Source organism: Pimephales promelas, chromosome 25 (assembly GCF_988280905.1).
Source record: "Pimephales promelas chromosome 25, fPimPro1.hap1.1, whole genome shotgun sequence".
In the NCBI taxonomy this organism is placed as follows: domain Eukaryota; kingdom Metazoa; phylum Chordata; class Actinopteri; order Cypriniformes; family Leuciscidae; genus Pimephales; species Pimephales promelas.
This window is the reverse complement of record NC_142793.1, coordinates 10,070,901-10,087,118: the sequence shown is the minus strand read 5'-3', so window position 1 is coordinate 10,087,118 and position 16,218 is coordinate 10,070,901. Positions and strand designations below refer to the sequence as shown.

The 16,218-nt window shown below is 36.7% G+C and overlaps 1 protein-coding gene across 1 annotated transcript in view; it reads left to right on the top strand.

The window, feature by feature from the left end:
• The window catches only part of osbpl5 (oxysterol binding protein-like 5), a 70,523-nt gene extending 61,320 nt beyond the window's left edge, over positions 1 to 9,203 (top strand). The window contains exons 13-22 of the mRNA XM_039663161.2: positions 963 to 1,059; positions 1,172 to 1,270; positions 1,559 to 1,656; positions 1,746 to 1,835; positions 3,424 to 3,560; positions 5,116 to 5,295; positions 5,446 to 5,575; positions 5,697 to 5,811; positions 7,352 to 7,454; positions 7,526 to 9,203. Of these exons, the coding sequence (XP_039519095.2) occupies positions 963 to 1,059; positions 1,172 to 1,270; positions 1,559 to 1,656; positions 1,746 to 1,835; positions 3,424 to 3,560; positions 5,116 to 5,295; positions 5,446 to 5,575; positions 5,697 to 5,811; positions 7,352 to 7,454; positions 7,526 to 7,661 (1,185 nt within the window). The 3' untranslated portion in view covers positions 7,662 to 9,203. The remainder of the gene's footprint in view (positions 1 to 962; positions 1,060 to 1,171; positions 1,271 to 1,558; positions 1,657 to 1,745; positions 1,836 to 3,423; positions 3,561 to 5,115; positions 5,296 to 5,445; positions 5,576 to 5,696; positions 5,812 to 7,351; positions 7,455 to 7,525) is intronic.
• The last annotated feature ends 7,015 nt before the right edge of the window (positions 9,204 to 16,218 follow it).

The following is a 16,218-nucleotide window of genomic DNA, read 5'->3' as shown; positions in this document are numbered from 1 at the left end:
AATGTGGTAGTTATACAGCTCTCAAATTTAATCAAAAATATCTTCATTTGTGTTCCGAAGACGAACGAAGGTCTTACGGGGTTGGTACAGCATGGGGGTGAGTAATTAATGACTTAATTTTCATTTTTGGGTGAACTAACCCTTTAAGGGTTGTTTTAAGGACATGTTTGTGCATGCCCATAGACACCCAGTCTAACGCTGTCACAGGCGATTCTAAAAAAGTCAAAAAGTCGAGACAGGACCCATTGTCAAAATTTCTAAGTCCACCACTCTATTTCATTCAAAACAAACTACAAAATAGACTCAAGGTGTTAAATACCGGAATTATCCTTTAAGACTTCCGGTCATCTTCAGAAAACAAATGAAGAGATTTTTAATGAAATCTAGGACGTGAGGGTGAGTAATTAATGACAAGTTTCATATTTGGGTGAACTATTCCTTTAAAGGAACACTCCGACTTTTGGGGACTTTAGCTTATTCACCATATCCCCCAGAGTTAGATAAGTCCATACATACCTTTTTCATCTCCATGTGTGCTGTAACTCCGTCTGACACACCCACCGCTAGCCTAGCTTAGCACAAAGACTGGATGTAAATGGCTCCAGCTAGCATACTAATCCCAAATAAGTGAGGCTAGGCTAGCGGTGGGTGCGTCAGACAGAGTAACATCACGCACAGAGATGAAAAAGGTATGTATGGACTTATCTAACTCTGGGGGATATGGTGAATAAGTCCCAAAAAGTCTGCGTGTCCCTTTAAATCCAAGGTATCAATCCAAGTGACATTTTAAAAACAATATACTGATATTAAAACGAGTGACACTTTCTAGTGAATCTTAATGTAATGAACAGCATTGAGGACATTTGTCTTGCTGTGCATATATTGTAAACATGACTACAATCTCTGTTGGCAATGGAAACCGATAAGCTCGTCTGATAAGCAGTTCACTTTTGAACTTTCAGGTTTCTCATCACCCTCCTGTTTCAGCCTTCTACATCAGCAATAAGAAAGATGGATTCTGTATTAGTGGAAGCATTCTGGCCAAATCCAAATTTTATGGTATGTAAATTTCATGCTGAAGTTCAAATACAGACACACAGAGATTTCAACACACAACCTTTGTGCTTCTCTTGTTTGAGACTGGTTATAATCTCAATGTCATTTCTTAAAGGGAACTCGCTGTCTGCGATACTCGATGGAAAGGCCAGGCTCTTGTTTTTGCCCCGAGATGAAGAGTACATCATCACAATGCCATACGCTCACTGTAAAGGTGATGGACTTCAATCTGAATCTAAATTTCATAATTAAACCATGCTGAATTTTGAATTATGGCTTAAAGGAGTAGTACACCCATAAATAATGAATAACTGTAATCGTAACAAAAAAAATAAATAATAATAATAATAATATCATTATTTACTCGCCATCATTTTATTCCAAAACCATATTATAGTATTTGAGTTCTTTTTTTGGGATGATATTAAGGTGAGTGAATAATGACAAAACTGTTAATGTTTTCAGGAAACATTAATAAACAGAAACTGTGAATTTCTTACAGGTATTCTGTATGGTACAATGACTTTGGAGCTTGGTGGGAAAATCACAATTGAGTGTGAAAAAACACAATGTTATACAGAACTTGAATTCAAATTGAAGGTATTCTGGAGTTCTAAACCTCACCAATGACACTTCATTTATTTTCTTTCATCGTAATCTTACAACTGTTGTCTTTCTCTCCGCCCCAGCCTTTTCTTGGCAGCTCGTGCAACGTTAACCAGATTTCTGGAAAGATACGCATGGGGGATGACGTTCTGGCTACAGTAGACGGCCACTGGGTAAATATTTGAAATAATACATTTTAAAGGGGTCATGGCATGTATAAATTTTTTTATTATTATTTTAAATATGTTCCTTTAGGTTCACTTAAAATGTTAAGCATTATCAAATCACTTTTATGGTTTGTGATGCCGCTGCAGTACAGTTTGATCTTCATCTTTCAGCAAAAGCTTCTTTGCAGACTCTCCATTAAACTGTGCCTTGTTTACATACGTATATAATCCTCCGACACGATCCAGGACACCGTTAAAATAAACTATCCGCTTGTTTCCGACGCTGGGATCCTTCTAAAGTCTGTATGAGCTGTTGAAACTGGACGTGTCAAAGCGAACTTTCTCTTCCTCTCTTCCATTTGTCCTATTGTCGACGGACTCAAGCTGTATAGACAGCATCAGTGATTATTACAATGGATTCTTTTCGCTTTTGCACACATGCAGTGTTGGATAATGTCAGACGTTATGTGACTGAACGCCAGTGGGCGGGGCCTATGATGTGATGATGGAACTATTCTAGGGCTGCAATAAACGATTATTTTGATAATCGATTAATCTAACGATTATTAGAACGATTAATCGTTATTTTGTTATTTGGAGATGTTAACGATAACGTGTGCCATGTGCGTAGTATTTCGCCGTTTTGTCATATACCGTCACCTATGACGCTAAAGGATGAGAATCCATTCAACTGCAGTTGCCACCGTTCAACCTGAAGAGGGCAGCACTAAGACGTTTTTACACCATATATTGTAGAAATAAAACACTTTATACACAAATGTCAAAAAAGTTACTTGAATCAATGACTGGTTTTAATAAAGATCCATTCTTACAGATCATTAACTAAAAAAAGTTGGTTTAGGGTTTAGTTACTCTTTAAGTGCTCCAACATGCATGTTGTGCTCCCGTGAAAAGCAAGTTCTGCCTTGCATGTATTGCACTTGACAGCATTCTTGGTTTTAAGTTTTGTGAAACTTTCCCAAACCTTGCTAGTTCGGATTCGTTTGCACTCCGTCATAATTCGCGCTGTTTTTTTTCTTTTACCGCAATAGCATTTGTAAAGGGCTGCATTACACTCTAGCGCTACAGCGCCGTAGTGGTCAAATCGCAATATTGCAGGCCCTTACATTAGGTCACGTGAGATCAAATGACTACTTGACAACAACGATTTTGTTGACTGTGTCGACTAATCGTTTCAGCCCTAAACTAAGGCAGTCATGTGTGACATCACAAATCCAGCAATATCAAAACAAGACGTTTTCGTTTTTGGAGCTCGGTTAAATAAATACTTTGTTTTAATTATGAGGACGTTTTAAGTTATGAAACTTCCAGAAAGTTTTAATGGTACAAAGATCCCTTAAATGATGGATGGATGGATGGATGAATGGATGGATGGATGGATGGAAGGAAAGAAAGAAAGAAAGAAAGAAAGAAAGAAAGAAAGAAAGAAAGAAAGAAAGAAAGAAAGAAAGAAAGAAAGAAAGAAAGAAAGAAAGAAAGAAAGAAAGAAAGAAAGAAAGAAAGAACATTGCTTATCACAGTGTCTGACAGCACATGATCTCACAGGTGTGTTTGAATCCACATCTTCCCTCAGGATGGAAAAGTGCACCTGACGGAGAAGAAGACGGGCCAGCAGGAGGTGCTGTGGAACCCTGGGCCAGACATACGCAGACAGAGGCTGAAGAGACAGGTGGTGCAGATGGACCAGCAGGAGGCGTTCGAGTCTCAGAGGTACACAAAAACTCTCCTTCACAAACAGACAATAGGGAAAGAAAGGGCTGCAAAATGGATTGTCTATATGCTATTTTATTTGTTATTTACTATATTTCTCAATTGTTTAAGCTGATTTATTTGTTTTTATTTTTTGTATGCATGCAAGTTTATATTAATAATTATAATTTCTTGTATACAAATATTGGATTATTATTATTATAAATAATTATTATATTCTATAATATACTATATTACTATATTATAAAACGGTTATATTATTTAAATATTTTATTTGTTTAATTTTTATATATATATATATATATATATATATTATAAAAAGGTTGTATTATTTAAATATTTTTATTTGTTTAATTTATATATATATATATATATATATATATATATATATATATATATATATATATATATATTAAACAAATAAAAATATTTAATTACACTGTAACACAGATACTTTAAGATAAAGTTTAACCAAAACAATATATATATATACAAAAAAAATCTGCACTATCTATATATATATATATAAATTAAACAAATACAAATATTTAAATAATACAACCTTTTTATAATATATATATATATATATATATATATAAATTAAACAAATAAACACTAATAAACACAATGCAAAATTACATTAACACACACACACACACACACACACACACATATATATATATATATAAATTAAACAAATAAAAATATTTAATTACACTGTAACACAGATACCTTAAGATAAAGTTTAACCAAAACAATATATATATATATATGTACAAAAAAATCTGCACTATCTATATATATGTGTGTGTGTGTGTGTGTGTGTGTGTGTGTGTGTGTTTGTGTAATTTTGCATTTAAGTACTGTGTAATAATAATTAACCACATGTTAGTTAATTAGCATGTAATTATGCGTAATTTATAGTTAGTACTACAGTAACTACATGCGACGTGTAACAAGACTAAAATAAAGCTTTACGATTGTTTTTTATATATGTATTTCTTTTATTATTTCTTTTATTGTTTTTTTTTTTTTCACTTTAATTGATAAATATATGGTGATTTATAAATTGATAACAAAAATATATAGGCATTATTTTTATATTTCTATGCAATTTTTGTTGAGGAATAAAAGCAATGAATCTATTTGACTTCAAGAGCTTTCCACAAACTCAAGCTCAGGTAAAACATGCGGCAATAAAATGAAATATTATTAATTTATATTGTGCTTGCAAGAATGTAGTCATTTGGAGTCATTTGGCTGCCAATGGAGAAATTTTTTTTATTTTTTTATTATTATTTTTTTTATTACCCAGATGGTGTAGTCACCAGTTCATGCTAACCATCCAAACCTTGACCTGTTGATAAAAACTACAAATCTCTTCCTAGACCATCTTAATCTTGACCTCTAAATCACCAGAGAATTTGTCAATCAAACTGACCTAAACGTTCCGGGTTATGTTATTGCAGCGTCAAAGCGCGGTGAAAAATACGTTGTGACTAACCAATAATGGCTTTTATTAGACGTTGAGCTTCTATCGTGTATTTCCCTGCAGGCTGTGGCAGCACGTGACCCGGGCGATCACCGATAAAGACCAGAACAGTGCCACCCAGGAGAAGTTTGTCCTGGAAGAAGCCCAGCGACAGGAAGCCAGAGAGAGGAGCGAGAAACCCTGGAACCCACGTCTCTTCACTCTCAACGCCGACACTAATGAGTGGCACTACAAATATGCTGAGTACGTTCACCATGAGCCACTTATTAATGAGAACGCTGCAGAAAAATAATGTGATTTAAAGCTAATACCCTAATTTCCATTGGTTACAAATCCCCAAATTTGGCAGCATTTCCACAATTGATAATCTGCTCTTTACGATTGCTTTCTCAGCACTAAGCCGTGGGATCCGGAGCTCTGCCTGGTACAGTTTGAGAAAGATGGCATCATCCAGACGAAAGAGAAATCCCAGCGTCAACACAACAGTTTCTCCTACAGCCAGAACTGGGCCGGACAGAAGAAGGTGAGTCACACAGGAAAGCTAGCGTTTTCTGAAGGAGGATTCTTCATGGGCTCCTTTAGGTGAGTCGATGGGCCTTCAGGGTGTGTTTGACTCGACAGGTGTGTGTGTGTGTGTTTCTCAGCTGCGGGTGAATGGTAAACACAGGAAGTCTAGCAGCCAGCCGTCCAGCTGCAGTCAGAACACAGAGAGCAGCAGCACCACACCAGAGCCCAACCACGAGTCATCCGACAACGAAGGCAAGTCATCGTCCCGGCACACTCACACACGCCATAAGCAAACAGAGGTGTTAAGAGGTGAATGAACCGTGCTTACGGCAATTCAAATAGTTTGTGAGTCTGACTATTGACTATTACAAAGACTTCAAATATATGGAATCCAGGCAGATTTGGACGTTTCTCAGATCCGCTGGCTATAAAGGAGTAATCATTGACTTCTTTTGCTGTATATTAGTGTAAACTAGTTGGACTTACAAATATAATTTGGACGCAACTTTGAAACGCCCGTCTAAAATATGGATACACTATTTGACCATTTAAGAAAACTAGCAAATAACAAGATAAAAGAACATGAAGTAAAACAAAGAACTGATTAAATCGCTTATATATTTAAGTGATTATACAAGATAAAAATCTAAATAAAATAGAAAAAGAATCTATTTAAATATAAAATATTTATATAAATATATACATTTTATTACCAAATAAAACTGACTAAATTAAATAAAATAAAATGTTTTTTTTAATAAAATATCCCAAACAATAAATGTGTATTTTAACATTTTTGTTATGAAAAGAGAAAGATATTATAAAATAAAAAATATATTCTAAAATAAAACATTAAACGTTAAAAATTAAAATGTGTGTGTGTGTATGTATGTATATATATATATATATAGTATTTATTTATATTTATTTAATTATTAATATAAAATTACACTGAACGAAAATAAATACTAAACAAACTAAATAAACAAATCAATTATTATAATTAGATAAATTCAAAAAAATATTTAAAACAAAAACTAAATATTTATAATAAAACAAGAACACATTTTCTATTACATATGTAATTAAATTAAACAAAAATAAATCAAAAATAAAGTATGAAGAACAAATAAATGTGTGTGTATATATATATATATATATATATATATGTGTGTGTGTGTGTGTGTGTATATAATATATATATATATATATATTTATATACAATATATATATATTTTATAATTATATAATTAAATAAATTATTTTAAAAAAATTTTATACAAAAATAAATATTTATTATAAAACAAAAACATATTTACTATTATATATGTAATTCAATTAAACAAAAATAAATATAAAATGAAAATATAAAGAACAAATAATTTATTATAAAAATATATTTAATCAAAAACTCAATTAAATATTTCTTATAAGACAAAGAAAATATTTATTGTGAAATTAAATATATATATATATAGAAACAAATATTTAATTATGAATATATAATTATAGTAAACAAAAACAATATATATAAATAAATAATTTATTCTAAAACAAAGACATTATTAAAAAACAAAAATAAATATTTATTCTAAAATATATATCTAATTATATGAAACAAATTAAACAAAAAATTAAACAAATAATTAAAAATAACTAAAAATAAATATTTATAATAAAAATATTAATGTATTTTAAAATGTCAATTTATTATTTATTAATACAAGTCAATGCTTGAAAAAAGAATTGAAGACTTCAGATTGTTTTATGTGTCTCATCTTGACGTCATCAGGTTTTTTGAGCCAGTGTGGAAGATGTACTAAAGAAGTGAAGGACATCGCTCTCATAGAGGCCTCAGTAGCAGCGATACAGAAAACACAGCAAGACATACAGAGGCAAGTACACCCTTTGAAATACTATATATATACATACTCTATATTTCTAACCGTGATCCCTGTATCTTTAGAAACCTGAGTGCACTGGGTCGTCAGATAGCGCGACACAAGACGGAGGAGGAGAGCAAGTCCTTGAGCGGCCGCCACTGTCTCATCCTCTGCATGCTGTTGCTCTTTCAGCTACTCATCAACTACGTCTTCACTTGAGATGCCTCACCTAGCGACCATCGCCTAGCAATCGTTGCCTAGCAATAAACACAGCCAAACTATCACCATCACACAGCCCCTTGAATGCCCCACCGTGATGTTGCTACCAACCGTAGCCCACCATCAAGCACTAAGCACTTCAATTAGAGAGACAGAGACTCTTTGTTTTAATTCATATGACGGATAATCATTTAAGAGTGGATGTAAGATACTGTACTGCCATTCTTGTCAATTGATGTGTTCCCTCTTCCCTACGCACTGTTTCTTGGCAATATTGGTCATCCATTTGTGTCACATTTTTTGTGTGTCTGTGCGTTACCGACAAACTCCTCTTCCATTTATACACCGGGCCTTAATACTGATGCCAAAAAGGGGGAAAAAAACAAAAGATAAGTCAGTGAAGTCCGCCAGTGCGATTTCTTTATGCTTTTAACCACACAAATTTGCTCATTTTATTATTTTACCAAAACAGTGTTTCTGTATAGAACAATACAAAGAAGAGTACATGTTTACAAACTTGATTGTACACGACACAATGGAAAACAATGCTCCGACACCAAATGCGTAGTGTAGATTTAGATGAAGAATTGACGGTAGCACTATGATAACAGAACAATCAATCAGCCATAAGACTGAGGGTGGGTTCACACTTGTAGTTTGGTTCGTTTGGTCCGGACTAGCGTTCAGATTGGCATTTCGACACCAAATCTAAAGGCATAGGGATACAACCTAATTGGTTGGCAAATGCTTGAGCTTTCTGTCCTGTTTTTGGTTCGTTTACATGTCTTTGAAATACGTATGAACACAATACAGACTAGTCGAACTACAACAAAGGTTGTTTGGAAGTGAACCAAGACCCATCTTTTACACCAGGGTTCGGATGGCAGCGTTCACACTTATTCAAATGAACCTCACTAACAGAGCAATCGCACCAGGGTTTGTTTTAATCGAGCCAAACATGTGAACACACACCCTTAGGAGTTCATATTCATGGCATTGGTTTGTCAGTCCCAAAAGAGACACGCGAGGCTTTCTGGGACGTTCCGGTTCATTGATGTTGCTCCGATGAAGTGTGATGCGTTCGAAGGGGAAGGCGTGACTGGGGAATCGAAAGTGTAAATATTTGAAATTGAGAATGTATTTATTTGATCATTTCACTTGATTTGTTTTGTATGTCATCATACTGTTTTTAAGAACACGTTCATTCAGGTTTTCTGGGAGCAAGTCCAGTAGAGCATCATATTGCTTTCTCTACTCAAGGTTTTTATTGTGTCGTAAATTGACCCCTTAGTGGGGAACTGTTAAGGTCAAAGTGCAAAGCTTCCAATGCAGGATTCATATAGGAAATTTGTGCTTGAATGATGCTTGTGCTCTTGAGCCATAGTTCAACCCATTGAAATTTAAAAATCATTTTTCATTTGCCTTTTCCTTTTTTTTTTACAGAGCACTCAGTACAGTTATCTTGCCTGAATGAAATGAATGGCTCACTGTTTGTTAACGATTGTTGCAATTACAGCACCACAGTAAAGTTTTACATTTCGACGTGTTGCTTTGTCTTCCTTGACTCATTCGCACACACAATAAGGAAAGCATTTAGATTAGTTTTGCAAAGATTGTTCAAATGTTTTGGGACTGTCAAGGTCGGTCCGCCTACGGTAAGTTGACTGTGTGTCTGGCTACCTACCCAGATAGCAAACTGACATTGAATCAACGTGGAAATATGACATCGAAACAACGTTGATCTGACATTGTTTTGCTCATCGAATTGACGTTGAACCAACGTCAGACGCGTCATTCTTTCAAAACTAACGGAAAATCAACTTGAAATCAACGCGTTGTTTCAACGTTATGAAAGCAAACCAATTTTCGATTTTCATTTAGCTTTGAAGAATGCCGCGTCTGACGTTGGTTCAACGTTAATTCGATGAGCAAAATCGACGTTGTTTCAATGTCATGAGAGACGTCGTTTCCACGTTGATTCAATATCAGTTTGCTGTCTGGGTAGTTACTGTATAGCATATGCATGGATGATTATTCATATCTGCAAAAGACTGAAAGCAGATGATTTAGGTAAACTCATTCATTCTCACCTGTCCCACTTTAAGAATCTGAAATATGCGTTTTACAACCAGATACTGCATAATGTTGTGCCATCTTGGAAAACTCATTTATTTTTAGTGTGAGTTAGAACAGCATCTGAAATGTTGACCGTTCTAAGATGGCAGATGTGTCGACGTGGTTAAATGTAGCCACTCAAAACACATTAGCAACAGGCTAACAACCACTCAAAACACATTGGAAACATGCTAACCACTCAAAACACATTAGCAACAGGCAAACAACCACTCAAAACACATTAGCAACATGCTAACAATCACTCAAAACACATTAGCAACATGTTAACGACCACTCAAAACACATTGGCAACATGTTAACAACCACTCAAAACATGTTAACAACCACTCAAAACACATTAGCAATATGTTGACAACCACTCAAAACACATTGGCAACATGTTAACAACCATTAAAAACACATTGGCAACATGTTAACCACTCAAAACACATTAGCAACAGGCTAACAACCACTCAAAACACATTAGCAACAGGCTAACAACCACTCAAAACACATTGACAACATGCTAATGTAACCCCTCACACCCAGGTCCTACTCGCCCCGCTCCGAGCGGGCCTCGAACCCGGGTCTCCGGCATGAGAGTCAGGCGGAGACTAGGAGGCTAAAGACTGCAGCCTCTAGCGTCTGTCGCTAGAGCGCCTATTGAGATCGGGGAGTGAGGTTTACTCGCACAGCAACTACTAGCTGGCCTCCGTTACACTAACCACTCAAAACACATTAGCAACAGGCTAACAACCACTCAAAACACATTGGCAACATGCTAACCACTCAAAACACATTAGCAACATGCTAACAACCACTCAAAACACATTAGCAACATGCTAACAACCACTCAAAACACATTCCCAGATAGCAAACTGACATTGAATCAACGTGGAAACGACGTCTCTCATGACATTGAAACAACGTTGATTTTGCTCATCGAATTAACGTTGAACCAACGTCAGACGCGGCATTCTTCAAAGCTAAATGAAAATCGAAAATTGGTTTGCTTTCATAACGTTGAAACAACGCGTTGATTTCAAGTTGATTTTCCGTTAGTTTTGAAAGAATGACGCGTCTGACGTTGGTTCAACGTTAATTCGATGAGCAAAACAATGTCAGATCAACGTTGTTTCGATGTCATATTTCCACGTTGATTCAATGTCAGTTTGCTATCTGGGTTGGCAACATGCTAACAACCACTCAAAACACATTAGCAACATGCTAACAACCACTCAAAACACATTGGCAACATGCTAACAACCACTCAAAACACATTGGCAACATGCTAACAACCACTCAAAACACATTAGCAACATGCTAACAACCACTCAAAACGCATTGGCAACATGCTAACAACCACTAAGACACACATTAGCAATATGCTAGTAGAAGCATTCACTTAAAGCGCATATTCTTTGACTATGCTTCATTTGATGAGGAATAAACTTTTCATTAATTGAAAAGCATATTCTATACTAAATTTGACATCTGGATGTACTACATTTGTCATGTTGTCATTATCTTTTGACCTACCTGCATCAGTTCTCTCCCATGGCCTCGTGGTTACACTTTTCCCCTTCAAAATCTCAGTAGAGGTCTTCACGGGTCCAAAAATTCATGCCCGACCCGGAAGAGACCCGTAATGTGCTACACCGAACCGACCCGGACCCGTCGTTAATTTCAAAAGTTGGACCCGGACCCGTGCAGACCCGAGAAATGTCATACTGCCCGGACCCGACCTGGACCCGTCTATTATTTGAAAACTGGACCCGAACCCGGCAGGAAGACACAAACCCGACTGGACCCGATTGTCACATATTATTTCACACGAGTTGCGAAAAATAAAACTTTTTGTCTTACCTAATTTTAGTAGCCGTCGTCTCACTCTGACGTTATCTGACGCATTACAATCCACCGACAAGAAAGTTCTATCCATCTCGTTATTCCAAGCTTAATCCACTCATTATTTCAGCTTTAAAAGTCCACTTGATGTCACGGTGATGGATGAAAAATGCAGCCTTGCACACATGCACATTCTGACTCGAGTTAACTCGCATTTTAACTGTTTGCCCTTTTGAACTATAAAAACGATCGCAAGTTCAGCTTGATCATATCTGTGCTCCCTGCTCTTCATTGAGTCTGAATCTGACCACCAAAACTTTAAGATTAAACATTATTATTTATTCATTTATATTATTATAAACATTGGAGAAAATGCAAAGCGGTTTGGCGGAAGCTCTGCTCTGGTTGCCATAGAAACATGACACGCGCTTGAGATTGCACTCCAATCGCGCGTGTATTACCAGCCCGTTCTCAGCGCGTGTTATATTAACGATAACGGGTGCCATGTGAGTAGTATTTCGCCGTTTTGTTATACAGCGCTATTGTACTAAAGGATGAGAATGCGTTGGTATTACACACAATGTTAAACAGACCCGGGACCCGAAGTAATAGATTCGGACCCGACCCGGACCCGGCTGCTCATTTAAAATATAGACCCGAACCCGTACGGGTCCCGGGTCGGGTACGGGGCCGACGGGTCTCGGGTGAAGACCTCTACCGGAAGTGAGTCATCTGAGTAGTTTTTGTCAACTGTTTAATCTATACTATAAATTCGGATATGCTACTTGTCTCACACGTATCATTTTTCACCAACAACATAGTACAAAACTCAGAACATCGTAGTAACATGCTAACATGTTAACACCTTAGCAGCTGCCCACCAAAACACCCTTGCAATCACTTGTCAACTACCCACAAACCCTTGCTTTGGGATGGTGAGTGTTGTTCATAAGATTTGGGCAAAAAGTTCAAGTTCATTTTCTGGTTCAAAGGTCTTTGCGGTTGGAGTTTTCTTTTTGTTGTCACAGCAAGCAGTGCTTGGGCTTGTTGTGACATGGTAAAAAGTGTGTAATGTCTGAAAAACCCCTTCACTTCCCCGAGTAAATGCAGGCCTGTGGAATAAAAGTGCATTATTTCCGGTCTGCTGTCTTATCTGGTTAAAGAAAAACAAAAGAGACTTACTCAACCTACCTATGTTGGTAAAATGTTCATGGAAACTGAATGTAGAAAAGGCCTCCAGGCAGAGGTTGGGTGTGGTTATTTGGGAGCATATGAGTCAGTGATTGCTAGTTTTAAGCAATACAATGTCAAATAAAGCTGTAGGTTAGGAGACAAGTTCTATTTTAGTGCATCTCAATCATGATTGCTTGGTTTTAGGTTATTGCAAAATCAATGTGGCAAGCAGGGCGGGGCAGAGAGCCATGGGAACGGAACAGTGTCACAAGTGCTAATGAGCGTCACCTGTACGCCACACCAGTCTCGAGTCTCACGGAGGAGCTCCAGATGGATAAAAGGAGGAGTAGAGGACTAAGACCAAGCCAAGACTTTACATTTTTGTTTATGTTTGTGCGGCTGTCGTCCATCATTTTGTTTGTTCATTTTATAAATAAAACCTTACATTAGATGTTCGCCGGTTCCTTCCTCCTCCTGCCATGAGCCCAAGTTTATGCTGTATCCAATACAGAAACACATAAAGATAATTTGCTGTTAACCAGCACTTTGTAAGAATTGAGTCATTTGATAAATGTTTACATGGTAACAGTTTGTTTATTGTCTACATGGTGATCATTCAGTTCATAGAGTCAACCCTTCACGCTGATGGACAAGTTCATGAGGGACAACAGTAGCTGCTACAGTGCCAAGGCCTACAGGCTACATATCTGCGAGTGGGCGCATACACTGGACCTTTGTGCTTGGATACATGCGGGGGAAGACGGAAGCGCTCTGTAAAGGCAAGGCCTAATTAGGTCACATGTGTGTTGGACTCTGCACAAAAGAATTCCATCCTCCTACAGCTGTGTAATGTGTTTTCTGGGACTACAAAACATGAACATAAGATTTGATGCCTGAGGACAATATGTCTATCAAATGGTTAAACCTCAATAGATGCTTTTAGGTGAAAGCAAACCAAACACGATTGACAGTAGAGCGGGTGTGGGTGTTCAGACAGTACTTACAGTATGTAAGTCTAGACCCTCTGAGGGATGGTGGTCCTCTTGGGTTATTACTGTCACACCTTTCTTTGTTAGCGGTTTCTGAATGCTCTTGGCGCGCCTCCAGGGCCTGCAAAGCGTCTTTGTTCAGCTGTAATGTGCCCAGTGTAGTCATACATTTGGAGATTTGCTTCTTTGGAATGTAGCTTTCCACAAGGTGGTCTGTGTTGTCTTCTTCATGTTGCTATGCATGTACACATTAGGTACACAGTGTCCCATTCAAAGACAGTTGGTGAAGGGACTTGCTTGTGACAGTCAGTAAGGCAATATGTTCCTAGTTTTGGTAAATGCTATGAAAAGGGAGTATAGCATGGTGTCATGGAAGTCTTGTAACTAGAAGGCTCCTGCCTGATTTTCCACATGGTTTGAGTCATTTTTGTGTTTGGAAATACTTTGAAATGTATTTCCAAACTACATCATTTCAAAAATAACTTTTCAGTTTCCTGGACAACTAGTCAGTCTTAAAGGGATAGTTCACTTTGAAATTAATTTCTGATATGTTGTAGCTTACCTCAAGGGCATCCAAGATGTAGGTGTCTTTGTTTCCACAGTATTTTCAATTTTGATATTTTTAGGTCAAACCGTTGTTGTCTATCCGTCATATAATGGAAGTCTATGGTCACCACCTCAAAGAGCATGCACAGAGAAGTCCAAATTAAACATGATTTTAATGACTCGTAAATGTAAGTACACATTGATGGCCTAAGACACGAAACGAGCGATTTGTGTGAGAAAACGAACAGTATTTATATCGTTATGTTCCGCACTTGCGCAGAACACTTGGACGTGGCTGTGGTAAAAACGATATAAGTACTGTTCATTTTCTCACACAAACCACTCGTTTCGTGTCTTAGGCCATCAATGTGTACTTACATTTATGAGTCATTAAATCATGTTTAATTTGGACTTCTCGGTGCATGCCCTTTGAGGTGGTGACCATAGACCTCCATTATATGACTAACAGACAAGAACGGTTTGACCCTAAACGTATCAAAATTTAAAAATACTGCGGAAACAAAGACACCTACATCTTGGATGCCCTTGAGGTAAACTAAAACATATCAGAAATTCATTTCAAAGCGAACTATCCCTTTAAGAGTCTCACAAAGCCAAGGCGTTGTAGTGTTCATTTGTGCTGGATAAAGATACAATTAACTAGATCTCATTGTCCAGCTCAGTGGTTTAATGGGTAGCACGCTTCCTTACGTCAACAATGTCCTCAGTTTGAGTCCTGGACGCTGGAGGCCTTTCTGTGTGGAGTTTCTATGTTCTCATCGTGTCGTGGGGGTTTCCTCTGGGTGCTCTGGTTTCCTCTCAATCCAAATACATGCAAGACGGGTCAACTGAGTCAAATTACCCTTCTAGGTCCTTAGAAGAAGAAGTCACTTTGTTGACCATTCTGATGGACGACTTAATTGTTGGACAAATAACTACTGAATCACTAGACTGAACTTTTAATAATCACACTCTTAGTTGCTCTGGATAAAAGAATCCACTACATTGTTGGAGTAGTGACCTATACTGTACTAGTAAATGCACGTTTTGACACGTTTAGACATGGTGCTTATGCAATTGATGCGAGTTTAAAGCTGATTTTGTCATTTCCAAATTACACCCTCTCCCTTTTCTCGGCAGTATTTGTCTTCCGCTTAATAGAGTGTTACAATAACTACAAAACTTTACAACTATTCTATTGTGTACCACAACCATGGCTAATAAGGTGAGAGGGCAGGCTACTAATGGTAGACTAGGTGTGTTGGGAGGACAGCGTTTGGGTTGTTCTTGCGGATGTTTGCCCAGTAATTACCACTCCTGTGCTTCCCCTGAGCCATCTCAGATTACAGAGCACAAGAGTCATGTCTTGACATGTTCACTATAGGTCAAAGTAGAGATCGTTTGCCGACAGACATGCTCAGCTCTGTATGAATCATAATTTCAGACACATTCATTGAGGTCTACAGGAGCAATACTGTGTAGTATAATTAAGCATAAGAAAAACATTATTATTACTATTTTTCATATTTAGGATTGCAAAATATCCTACTGCAATCCTAAATATGAAAAATATCCTACATGCTGTACCAAAGTATTAAACTTTGTTGTTTGTGCAATGGCACACAAATAGCCTATTACATGTTTTATTATCACTGTAAAAAACGAATACGACTGAATGTGTTAAATATAATCAATAAAATTGAGGAAACAGATTACAATCAACATTATTAATTAAATTTAACAAATTAGAATTGAGGAATAATTAACCAAATCAATTACTTAAAAGTTAACCATTTAAAATGAGTAGAATTTACATATTTTTTTAAACAAAAATATCGGAAAAACAGACTGACGTCAAAGATGAATTAAGAACTCTTTATTTAATG